General features: G+C 38.1%; 1 protein-coding gene across 2 annotated transcripts in view; it reads right to left on the reverse strand.

The window, feature by feature from the left end:
• raver1 (ribonucleoprotein, PTB-binding 1) overlaps positions 1–12,714 on the reverse strand; it is a 39,814-nt gene extending 27,100 nt beyond the window's left edge. For both annotated transcript variants that reach the window (XM_039772930.1, XM_039772929.1), the window contains exons 1-3: positions 12,404–12,714; positions 9,345–9,411; positions 5,687–6,156 (exon numbers count right to left, since the gene is read on the reverse strand). In XM_039772930.1, the coding sequence (XP_039628864.1) occupies positions 5,687–6,156; positions 9,345–9,411; positions 12,404–12,679 (813 nt within the window). In that variant the 5' untranslated portion in view covers positions 12,680–12,714. The remainder of the gene's footprint in view (positions 1–5,686; positions 6,157–9,344; positions 9,412–12,403) is intronic.
• Between the last annotated feature and the right edge of the window lie 861 nt (positions 12,715–13,575).

Consider the following 13,575-nt stretch of genomic DNA (forward strand, 5'->3'; position numbering starts at 1 on the left):
GTCTTCCAAGTCGATTTTGACTTCCAACAGCTTTTCCTCTTGGAGACGTGCGCTGAACCGGTGCCAGTTTTACAAAGACAGACTGAGGAATTGTGCTCTACCTGCTCCTTTGCAAGTTCTGTCCACCATCGGGTTTTTAGCCACAGGAGTTTTTCCCCTAACATGAACTTGCTGACCAATCAGGTATTTCTCAGACATCACTGAGTCACACCATGCCAGCTGTATAGAATAGTATTATTCACTTATCATTCATATATATATTCAACTGTGGCTGATCTAGGCAACAAAAGCACAATTCGAACCAAAGTCTGGTTTTCCCAAATGTAATTGGAGCAGTCAACTCCATGAACATTGCTATTGCAAGGGTGCTGGGCAAGTGACATCAGCCAGGGATGAATCACCAAAAGAATGAGCTGGCATTGCATCATATAGAGCTGAAAAAGCTATAAAAATGGCAGCTCCACATAGTCACAGGTGCTTCTCCTAACTAGCGTGTCAAAATGTAAGTAGTCCTTTGAAGGATAGCGAGTCACCTAAAAAGAGCAGAGAATTGATTTGTTGTGGCACTCAGCGTCAACGTTACACTATAAAGGCGCCTTCAGAATATGAATCTGGTTATGTAAATAGAAAGCATTTCCACTCTATTAATGTTCTGCTCTATAGTCCATACAAATTGTATTACATTGTGCATCGGACAGGATTACAACTTCGTTTAAATGCAATTAGCAGAATGTAAAAACAGGTCATCAGATGCAGCATTTGTTTACCATTTAATTTATGGTCAACATGAAATTGTACAGCCCTTATATTCCTTGGTTAATTGGCCACATTTCTTACAGCACCCACTATTGCATTTTGTGCCTCCAGAACAACATCTGTCAGTACACACAAAAGGTCACCTGGCAGTTTGGAGGCAGAGGTGTGCGTGCAGAAGCACATTCACCACATGGATTTGCATCCTCAGCACAGGGGACAGCTCTTGTAATATTGTCTGAAACAGAATAAGCAGACAGTGGGCCATGACTCACTTTTCACATCAACTTTCGTACCTGACCACTTTGTTTTGGACACTGCGTGACTTTCTGAACTTGTGTCGCCACCATGCTGTATGACTCCATCAATTTTCTTTTGTTTATACCACCGCTTAAGCCAATAAAAACATTTTCCTTGCCTTCAAATTCCCCGAAATCCCCCATGTGATTTTGCCATTATCTTTTAACAAAGCACAAAATGGAAAATGATTGATATTGATTTGCATATTAAAATATGTAAAATTGTGGGAGGAGTCGGGGTAGGGCTGTAGGCGCATGCATGCGTGTTAAATTTCTTGTCACTGTGATTTATAAAGGGAAGTGTGTAGAACTTGCTGTATGCACAGTTTTATGCATGTGGATTTGTGTGTGTATGAACATTTCTGCTTTTGTCCGTACACCATGTTTTAGTGTGAATTCTATGCACAGCGTTATACAAAAGGCTCTAGGGTCTCCCAGAAAAATGTGCTCTGGAGTGATAAATCAAAGTTATTGCTGTAGCCAGACAACTATATCAGGCATATCTAGTGCAAACTGAAGACTGTATTTCAGGAGAACCACCATGGAGGTGAAAACATAAGTTAGACTAAAAGCTGCTAAAACCCTGTGGCAGGAAAGCAACCCGATCAAGCCAACTATGAATTCATCATCATCTCAAAGTGTGCTTCTGGAAAATGCGAGCCTCTGTCTGAAAGCTGAAGATGAACCTTTCAATGAGACAATGATCCAAAACACACAAGCAAATTATGTTTGCTACAGGAATGATTCACTATTAGAACCTCTCATTCCATGAAATGCTGAGACTGGAGAAATACAGTTTTCATGTACCACCCTACTGAGCACCTTTAGGGAATTTCTAAGTTACTAAATGCACAGCACTCCAAATATCAAGGAAATGTTTAGGAATGGTGCAGGAAAGATGTGAAAGCATACCGTTAACTTGAATAATCAACCCCAAGAAGGTTTAGTGTTGTACTAAAAAGTATTGGGACATATTTGGCACAATATTACATAATCAAAGAATTTAACCTAGCATGCAATCGTTTTTGCAATTCTTGATTTAACCTCCTTGATGCTAACCCAGACTGCAACTCAGGCAGACATGCAATGATCAGGTTGGAGCCTGAATAACTCTAGAGACAGTATTCTACTGTCATTTAGTGGCTAAAACATTATGCTGAAAAGAAAAAAAAAATGTAATTGTGTTTTGCCACTCTAAGGTAATACATAAATATTCATGAGTGGAGCAGAGTCTTCAAACCAAAACACTGTGGTGTGAAAACAAAGTTTTAAAGCCAGTTTTAGAAAAAGCTGAAACATTAGTCATCTCTCTCACTTGATTCAACTATGTTAACTATACAACCAAACCGATGTGGTAGGCCTGGTGAATTTGGTTACTTAAAGATTCACTGTGGTAAATTACACATTGGTATATGGCTAAAAGAGCAAAAATGATTGCAATCAAGACGACAAAGACATCGGCCTCTTAAGAGCCAGTCACAATGTGACCGTCACTCGTGACAGAAGAAATAAGCTTCTACGGTCACAGATTGTGTGTTGATCACTCTTTCAAAACATGTCACAAGGACATATGCCAAAGCTGCTTCAATATAGCAGTAGATACTCGACATGCTTAACCAACTGTCAATATCAAACATTAACATAAATAAATGTTTATCACACGCAATATATTTTTCTTGCTGAAAAAAAATTTAATATTTTTGCCTTGTTTTTCTGGGGGTAAACACTAAAGAGGCAAGGCAATGTCTTTTTTTTTTATTGGACTTAATTTGAACAGCTACGATCGATGTGGTTTTTACATGGTTTTCTAGATTAAGGATTCTAAATTATTCTCCAGTTTTCCATTTTTTTTTATTTAAAATACACAACACATGGATCCAGAAGAGTATACTTCCATGCATTCAATGGGAGAAACAGCACTGATGATGCGAGCGCTGATGTGTGAATTTTCAAAAGGTTTAAAGGCTGCACTAAACAATGCCAATGCATTCCCAATCACTGTGCTTTATTCCTTGAGATTTATTTTAGATCTCATGGCATTTAATTTTGAGCTTTCATTTTTTGGTTTCCGGTTCTTCTCGTGCTCTGTATTTTGAAGATTTGGTTGGCTCGATCTCCTGTTGACTTCAGTCTTTCTGACAAAGGCTCTCTTTCTCCTGATCACTTTCCTTCTGTGTTCTACCCAAAAATAATGATTTGCTTATTTTACAGATACTGATGGTGTTTCATTCTGTTGCTAAGGATATGTTTAAGACATTTATATTGATATCTTTAAACTAACATTGATCTGCTCAGTGTACACATGTGATATATTATTTCATATACAGTATACATTTGCATATGTGCATGCACTGTACGAAAAAACGACTTAAAAAATAAATGCAGCAATGACTGCTGTAGAGATTTTGAACACAGCCCCATTTGACAATAAAAAAAAAAAAAATCCATTGACAAACTAAAAAGGCTACGAACATTCAACAACCTTAAGTAGATGCAAAATGGTAAACGTTTGGCAACTAGAGATGTCGATACCATTTTTTAGACAGTCAATGTGGGTAATACACTTTGGGAGCTGTGGGCCACTGTAAGTACTCAAGAGTATTCAGTATAAGGAAGATGCTACATTTTCAAAAGCAATATGGGAACAATTTAATAAATCAGAAAGTAAAGCTTAAAGAACACGTTAATTTTTAATAATTACAAATAATGCCATCACACATCCAAGTCAATTACCTGTTTGCTACACAGAAAAGGACAGAAGGCAGAGTCTTACTAAGAATGGAACACTACTCAGACCACAAACCCAGAGAGCTTGGCATTTTTTACCCTAATTCAAAGCACTCATACTCTGATGAAAGCATTCTTTAAAATAAAAATTAAAAAAACAAAAACTTATTTATTAATTGTACACTACATTCAGTGTCAGTCCACAAAAGGGATAGATTCCCATAAAATTTCCCATAGAGCTGCTTTCAGCTGTATTTAAAAAGTTGCATGCCGACTTATTTTATATTTTTACTCCCAGAATAATTTTTCCTAACTGAAAAAAAGGGGATTTAGGTTTACAATTACTAGTTCATCTCAGTCAATTATTTGGCATGTATTTCTGTAACAAATGTCTACATAGCTCAGTAACCAAGACAAAAAAGAAAAATACCCACCAAAAATATAAACAGCCTCATCTTTTCCTTAACGAAGCAGCATATATTGACATAGCCCTCAATGTTACGTGGTACTTAGTTCAGCACTAGCTTGTTGTTAGTGGTACTATAGATGGGACTGACAGAGGCTTGTTAACCCATTCAGCTAGTTATACAAGTAGACAAATGGTAACCCAGCGAGGATTTTCAGGGCTTAAATCCACAAAACACTTAATATGCTGAATCGCTGAGGGAGGAGGTGTGGTGGATGTAAAGCTACTGAAATGTATTATGATGCTAAGAAACATCAAGAATAGCGTGGAAATCACACAAAATGTCCCTATGAAGGCTGGACTCTACCAAGGATCACGCTTATGCCCTTACATCTTTGAACTTACAATGCAAGTTCCAAGTACTATCATCATAGAACAAGCAGCTTGGGCCTGCTCTCTTTGCGGATGAGAAGGTTACAATTGCCTCCAACAGAAAGGATTTACAACCAAAAGCTTGATCAATGGATAGAAGCTATGGAAAATATGTATTTTAACATTAACAGAAATAAGATGCGTTAGATGTAATTTAAAGGAGAACTTTGAAAAGGAGATGTTTCAGTTGCTATCAAAGAGATTATAAAGGGTAAATGAACTTGAATACTTTGGTTCCTGTAAGACTGTGGATTAGACAGAGTTACACCACAGAATACAGGCAGAATGGAACAACTAAAGACAGCTGTCTGGAGTGTTATATGATAAAAGGATAAGCGTTACTATGAAGTGAATACTCAAATTGGTAGTCAGACCAGCTATGATCTATGGAACTGAAACATGGCCCCTGAAAAGGACTGAAGAGGGAAAGCTAGAAGTAGCAGAGAGGAGGATGTTGAGGTAGATGTGTACAGGAAAAAAAAAAAAAGTATAAGATCAAAAATGAAAGTATAAGGAAACGGGCAAAAGTTGCAGAAATCTTGAAGATCCAAGAGAAAAAGGCTGCAATGGCCATGTTACGAGAAGAGACGACTACATAGGCAAGAGGGTAATAGAACTGAATGTTGAAGGAACGAGAAGGCAAGGGAGACCAAAGCACAGGTGGGTGGACAGTACAAGTAAAGATGTGAAGGACAAAAGTATTAATTGGAAAAGAGAATAAAGACCAGAGCGTGGGGGGAAAAACAAACAAACAAAAAAAAAAACTAGTTAAAAATAGCAACCCCGACATAAAACGAGGAAAAGCAAAGGAAGAAGACTGAAATGAAGAGGCCCACTTAAAGTTGTTACATAATGAGTTTTAACAGACCTAAAACGGGACATTGGGCATCTGTTATAACCAAGCACAGATATGAAAGTGGTTATATAAAAACAGGCCACCATACACCTACCTCATCACCTCTGAAGGTCCTAGAAACAAATATACCATTAATTTTCAAACATCAGAAAATAAAAATGGTCTCAAATGGAGAAAGGAAAAAAATTCCAAATATTAAACAACTCCACTTACCTGACAAAAAACAGGTTGATGGAAGCTGGCAAATAATTCCTTTAAGTCATCTGCATTTTTAAGTCCACGGGGAAGTCTATCCACACATAAGCACCGAGAATGAAGTAACGGATATGTGAGTGAATTCACTTCAGTCCAATGTACATACAGCATACGGGTGCCCAGTTGCTTTCCCAACAATTCTGATTTGGCTCGGGCGGCAGAATCCTTTTTCATATATTCAACAAACCCATACCCTTTGGAATGACCAGTACTCTCACTACAGACCAGAAAGCAACGTTCTATGTTCCCAAAAGGACGCACCAACTCATCAAATTGTTGCTGTGTGTAAGACAAGGGCAGGTTAGCAATACATAATAAGGCATCTGTGGGCTGCAGCTGTACAGAGATTTCTTTGTCCCGTAAAATGTACAGATGAAACTCCTTGATTGCAGATTTTGCCTGTTCACCATTTAGCAGTGTGACAAAAGCTAGAATGCAGAACAAAATCATGTCATTTCCCACACACATACTTAAAAAAAAGTGTATTACACTGTCCAATTTCTCCACTAATGGACGGATATTTATGCAGAGTTCTGTCATTATGTGCACAAAACATTGGGGCAAAATATCAAAGGCTACCTCTGAATGGCTATGGTTTGTTCTTGTTCAAAACTATGTACCTTCCAACTTATTTTGCTTAAAATACACTTAAAGAATTCAAAAATCATGGCCTGTACAAAAAAAATCTGTAAAATTAAAATAAATGACCCATAAAAATATCATATACAAGTCCTTGATCTAGTCTTTAGCATTAATATTTCATACGGACAAAGCAATTTTGGTGTGAAGGTGTCAACCAACCTCATGTGATACATTTCTCTAGTAGGAGCACAGTACAGCCCAAACCAAATTACACTCACCAATCACCCTAACAGGCACATTTCTGGAACTGAGAAAACAGGAGTTCAGGAAAATGTGTAAACTTTACAGCAAAAGGGAAAGTGTTTGAACCCTGGTTAATTTAAATGTTTTCACCCACAAAATAGCACCTTTTTTAAAATTATCTGGGATTTTGAAACCACTGTAGGTAAATAAGTGAGATGACTGGTGCACCTAGGTATGTGGGCAAAATTGGTATTAAGTGGAATGAAAGGGGACAGCCAACCTGTAATGTATTACAGTAATTCCTCGCTATATTGCGCTTCAACATTTTGTTTGTTTCACTCTATCGCGGATTTTATATGTAAGCATATCTAAATATACTGTAAAATGCGGATTTTTCGCTGCTTTGCGGGTCCTGCGGACAATGGAACTTTTTACTTCCTGTACGTGCTTCTTCAGTTGGTTTGCCCAGTTGACTTCATATAAGGGACACTATTGGCAGATGGCTGAGAAGCTAACCAATCAGAGCACGCAGTCAAGTTCCTGTGTGCTGAATGGCTCAGCGATGGAGCGACGAATTCGATTCCGCTGCATTAATCAGGAAGTCTTGTCATTCAGCATCAACGTGCTTCGCGGTGTAAAGAGTTAACTTTTGTGCTCTTTTGTGTTTATCTTTGTGCATAATCAAGCCCTTCTTTACGGCTCCAAAACGATCTGCTCCTGCTATTGCTTCAGAGGCCGTGCCCAAGCGCAAACGAAAGATGTTAACCATTGCCAAAAAGGTAAAAAGTTTTGGATATGTTGAAGGAAGGGAAAAGCTACACTGCTGTAGGATGCCATTACAGCATCAATGAGGCTACAATTCTTTTTATTTAAAAAGTAGGAAAGAAATACAATATTTACGGCCACAGTGTCCTTTTAACCAGGGTGCAAAACGAGTTGTAAGTGGATGTAATAAGGCAGTAGTCTGGATGGAATCTGCTTTAGGGATTTGGATTGAAGACTGCCGGAAGAAGAACAACGGCGGTGCTATACAGTCACCTGTTGTGCAATAAAATTAAACTCATTGTTATCAGACAAGTCATCGTGTCATTGTTGGTGAGTAACCATAATTAAATTTTCTACTTACAGTACTTGGTATAGTGGAACCTCGAGATACAAGTTTAATTTATTCCAGCACTGAGCTCGTATAGCGAATTTCTCGTATCTAGAACAAACTTCCCCATTGAAAATAATGGAAATCCAGTTAATCCGTTCCGCACCCCCAAAAATATCAACATAAAAATCAATTTTCCTAACAAATAATACTGAAAAATAATATATACAAGTGGAACTTCGGTTTGCAAGTAACTTGGTTTACGAGTGTTTTGCAAGACAAGATAAATGTTTAAATTAATTTTGACTTGATAAAACGAGCGATGTCTTGCAATACAAGTAGTACAGATACGCCTTGTCCGCCAAGCGTCATTAGATCATAACTGAGCTGATGGTGGTTCTCTCTCATGCGCGTCTCTCTCTCTCCTTATCTCGCTCACGCGCCTCTCTCTCTCTCCTCTTGAGGGAAATCGTCTCCAATTCTCCGTCTGCATGTCCGCGATATTTTTGGATACGCTTATACGGCGAACTGCTACAGCGAAACAATGAAATCACAAGCGCACAAATGCGTAGATCCTCACGCTACGGGAGAACAAGGAACACTGAGTGAGCTGACGGGCTGGGTTACTGGAATCCCCGAGTCAAGGCGGATCGGGAAACGTGTCACGCATACCCACAGCCTGGCTCGTGGCTCTTTACGCAAGCCAATGCTCTTATTTAGATCCGAATTTTTCGCTCATACTTTCCTCTTATCTTGAATTTCTCGTATACAGAGGTGATCGTATCTCGAGGTTCCACTGTACATGTACGTACGTATGTACATTTAGTGTCACTGTACACACATTTTACTGTATACAATTTTTCTTGCATTGTACGTATTTATTGCTGGTGGCCTGTCTATCGTAATGGCTGTGACTTAACATGTAACATCTGTGATATCGGAAGACACTATCTTTAAAATAATATTTAGGTTTACTGTATATAAACTGTGTTTACATACATAATTTCAATGGATCTTACCAAATATCTAAGAGAATACAATGAGTTTATGCTGCATAACTGTGTGGGGAATATTTATAAACAGTGTGGGAGAGTTTAAGGGCTTAAAATATATAAATATAACCATACTAAAACATATGGTTTCTACTTCACGGATTTTCATCTATCGCGGGGGGTTCTGGAACGTAACCCCGCGATCGAGGAGGGATTACTGTACTGATGCCACACAGCTCTAGGCTATCCTCTCACATAAGTGTGGCTTAAGAAGTTAACAACTAACTTTTTACTCAAAGATGTTATGGAGACAACACATGCAAATGAAAGTACTGTGCTCGTTGGTCTTTAAGCTATTTTGAATAATGGGACAATAGTCAAGCTAAATGTTAACCATAGTAGCCCTGAGCTCCAAACAATGTGCATCACCTAATAGCAGTAAAGATAAAGAAACACAATGACAAGAATCAGTAAGGTCTACAAGAATTATCAGCATGGGAAGAAACTGTTAAAAGAATATGCTCAAAAACTGCTTATTTAAAATTACACACACAATTCCTTTAGTGCAACATAACCTTGTTATATCACTGTGCTTGTGTCACAAACTCAAATTTAATATTCTAAAACCTTATCAAGCGGTCTAAACTACGATTCAAGAGGTTTAATTCAGAAGACAAATTAAAGATATTTGAGAGAGATCACATACCTGTTCCTTTGTATTTATCCACAAAGCAGTATTTCAAATCATAGTTGCTCAGCAGGTCATGGACTTCCTAAATATACAGAAAATAGTGACATGGTTACTTTAGGAAACAAGTGTATGTTGTAAAAGTACAAGTAAACATCACAAACCCTTACAAAACTTCAATTTTTAAATCACTAACCATGTGTGAAAGATGAGAAGCGGAATTACCAGCGCCTTGATAAGTACAATTATTCAGCCCATTATGCTTTTCAAATATCCAAACAAACCTTCATTAAAGTTCAGAATACAAAAGGTCTGACAACTTAACTATCAGCTAAAATTGCAATCGCCCCCAACACAGTCAAGCAGAGGGAACCTTTGTTCTTTGCATGTATTCACTACAGGTCCTTTTTAAGCCTGGGAGCACAGACTAGGCAGAAAACTCATCCAGATACCATAGTGAACTTGTCAAACCTACAAACATCATGAGTGGGCCAGAAAGGATAACTGGACCTATACACACACTTAACAGCTGAAGATGGGAGGCAGCAGCAATAATCAGCATTTCTAAACAATAAATTTTTTGTCAACAAAATACAGTACCTGGAATATTGCACTCCTAAGTTGAGGGCTGAACAAAGTTTGGCATGAAGTTTACAAACTAAATAAAGCTATGAAGGTATTAAACACACACACGGTAGGTCTATGATTTATAGCAGAACTGCTTTGAATTGTCAAAATGTTTTAGAAACTGACAGTATTAGATAAAATCTGGCCAACCACCAATTTGCGAATGGCAAAGATTTGTATGAAGAATATAAGCAGACTCGAAAGATTCTTAAAATAACTGTTCTGTAAAGTTAAAACTTTTCTATTACAATCAAAAATGTTTAGACTTTACACATCTTGCAAATATTTTAATATTTCAATTATGCAATGCAACTATGCTTAGAAAGATTTAGATGAGGCCATTCAGCCCAACAAAGCTCACCACTGCTATCCCACTTAATTCTTCCAAAATTACATCAAATCAACTTTTGAAAGTCCCCAACGTCCTACTGTCTACCGCACTACTTGGTAGCTTATTTCCTGTGTCTATGGTTCTCTTCGTTAAGAATATCTTCCTAATATTTGTTCGAATTTTATCCTCAAGTTTCCAACTGTGCCCCCTTATTCATGTTGAACTCACTTTAAAGTAATGTCTCCATGAAAGGACTTAGAACAGTGGATAATTTGGAACTTAATCATCATGTCACCTCATTTACTATGTATTTCTACCACACAAAGAAAATCACTACATTTCTTATATACCCCAAGAGGCAAGATCTTGCATGGAGCTCCAGACCGAGGGTGATTGATGCTCATTTTATATTTCTTCCATTTCTGAATATTTTTGGTTGATATTTTGGCTCTCTCCGTTAAAATGAAACTACCATAAAAATCATTTCTTTGTAAGTGACCAAACTTACAAATTCAGCAGGGAATCAAATAGTTATTTCCCCCCACCGTACAGTATGAAGTAGAGTCACCCATGATAATTCCGACTGAGATAGATTATTCCCTTTCTATTCGAACAAGTTCAGTTTGTCAGATTCTTACAAAAAAAGCTAACAGAAAAATTAACACATTAAAACTACACCAAAAAACACCAAGATTGAAGGGCACCCGTTTCAAATTTCTTATGGGAATATACCACACTAATAAGATTTTAGGACAGAAATTTGAGCTTGTTTGTAAAGATTGTAACTTTGACGATGAAGAAATTGAAACAAATCATTTGCTTTACGAATACAAATTTGCTAAAATATTTTAAATGGCTCACACCATTGTTAAACCAAAAGATTTGACTAAAAACTCAGAAGGGAAAATACTTTGGTATTATCATTATTATGAAAGACTAACTCGAATTAGCCAGTAATATAATCATTACTTTGGAAAACATTCATTTCCTATAAAGCCAGTGCTTGCACTGGGGGCCGGTGCACATTACCAGCGAACTGACGGGACACTATACCCTCCGATCTCCCAGTCCCACTTTTCGACCAATATTTAATTGGTTATAATATATAAATTTGGTTTCACTACAAAATTCATAAAGACAGATTAATTGATGTCATCCCGTAATGTCTTTCATAAGGAACTGTGTCAAATGAAAATTCGTCAAGAAAAACATCGTTTCCCGTCTCTACTCTCCCCTCCACAACGTTCCCGATGTGTTCATTTTATAATTTAAACTCTTTCTGAACCTCCTAGGTATTTAACTTGTGTTTGTAATTACTTATGAATGCTCTGAAATCAAAGCATGTATCCGTTAGGGTTACAGGAGTATCGTTTTAGGCTATTCCGAGGCTAGCGATTACGCATAGGACATTATTTTTGATCCTTAATTAGGGATCGAGCCCTTTATAGGGCACTATCATAGTTTGAAAAAAATGTCAAATTTCTATTACAACAGAAAAAATTTCGACTTTACACATTCCAAATGAAGTCCATATTTTAATATTTAAATTACGTGACGCAACTATTCTTGTTTATTATGTACTTGTACCTCGTGATATAAATTACCTTATGATGAAACTCCTAACTTTTCTTATGAACACGTCGAATTAGGTCGCCTTACGCCCATTCAGAATTTTACTTTTTGCATAAAATGTATTCTTATTGTTGGTTATCTTGTATTTTGTATTGTTATTGTAGAAACGGGTAAAAAAAAACTATTCACAGCGCGTGTTTGTGACGTTGCACCCAAAGCCCTCAATGAGGATTTCAACAGGTAAGCAATACGATATTTTCAGACAGTACTGCCTCAATCAGACAAAACACTAACGAGACGGAGATACTGCTATTTCAGCAATAATGCTTTCAAGCGCTTTTCAAAGTTCTCACGGATTCCTGTTAAAAAATGCAAATCATGAAAAAAAAACTTTTCACGTCAAAGAAAAATGGCCGAAGAAAGCAATCCTCGCATTACCAATAAAGTTTTTTGATTTGAATTTTATGGCCCGAATAGCTGCGCGTTCCCTTTGTATAGTTTCCGAAGGAAACGGATAATTAAAACCCGAGAAATCGAGGAAACTTGCCTGGTTAGAGATGTCAGCTGGCAGATTTTTGATAATAATTTTACGACGGTTATGAAACTCTCTGCGGGTCCTCTCGAGGCGGCTTTCAATCTCTTCGGCAGTTAGTGTCGGCAGCTCCTCCTCGGTCCTCCGCTGGTTCTCATCGTCTACTCCCGTCTCACCATACTCCGAAAATCCCCAGTCGTCCACACGACGAGGCAATTCGAGACCTGGGCTAGAAGCAGGGTGCGAGGATTCACTGTCAGCGGTGCTCCTAACGGACACGGCAGCCGCCATGGCGAAAAGATTCAGTCTAGCAACAGCAACAGGCGATTCTATTGGGAGCAGTTTAAACAACACACGCGGGCCAGTAACCGGAGATCCCATTGGACAACTGAAAGATCGCGTAGGCAGGCAGAATCGGTCACGTGTTTGTGATACTATACAGGCCGTGGCTTGGGGGTTTAGAAAGTCTGAGATTTTACTCGGAGGGTTCGTTTGTTTTCCTTTGCCGGGGTTCGTGAGATTTATTTATTAATTTTCTTACACGCGATCGGTTTTGTTGCACATGGGAATAACTTAAGGCACGTACACTTTTCTGCTTATACAGTCGCAAAGGAGAGTGATGGCGTGGTGGGCGGTGTTAACTCCAAAATGTAAAACCTGACTATCTTGCTGACCCATCATAGCGAGTCAGCAATGTCGTTGACAACATTTGGTATGTGCAAAAGCCCCGGAAAACACTCGATCTGTAGGGTGGAACTTCTCGATCAAAACCAGGCAAGGAGAGCAATAGCTATTTTTATAAAATTAAAATGTAGTTTTCTATGTAAAAGTACCCATTGTAAAACCAAGGATATTGTTATCGGCTTTCTCCACACCAAAGAGTTTCTATGTCCAGTCCCTATTCAGGGAGTAGATGTGGAGGTGGTCCACTCCTACAAGTAACCCGAGGGTCCACATCAATAATATCCTGGACTGATGTTGTAACACAGAGCGACCATAGAAGGAAGGGCAGAGCAGGTTCTTCTTCCTTTAATGAGGGCAGTGACATCCTTCACATCTTCTACAACTCTGTGATGGCCGGTTCAGTTATCTACACCGTGGTGTGCTCAGCTGGTAACTGATATGTATGAATTATTTTACAATGTATATATATACTCAGCAAAAAAAGAAATGTCCCTTTTTCAGGA

The sequence above is a fragment of the Polypterus senegalus genome, chromosome 12 (genome assembly GCF_016835505.1).
Source record: "Polypterus senegalus isolate Bchr_013 chromosome 12, ASM1683550v1, whole genome shotgun sequence".
NCBI classification, from domain to species: domain Eukaryota; kingdom Metazoa; phylum Chordata; class Cladistia; order Polypteriformes; family Polypteridae; genus Polypterus; species Polypterus senegalus.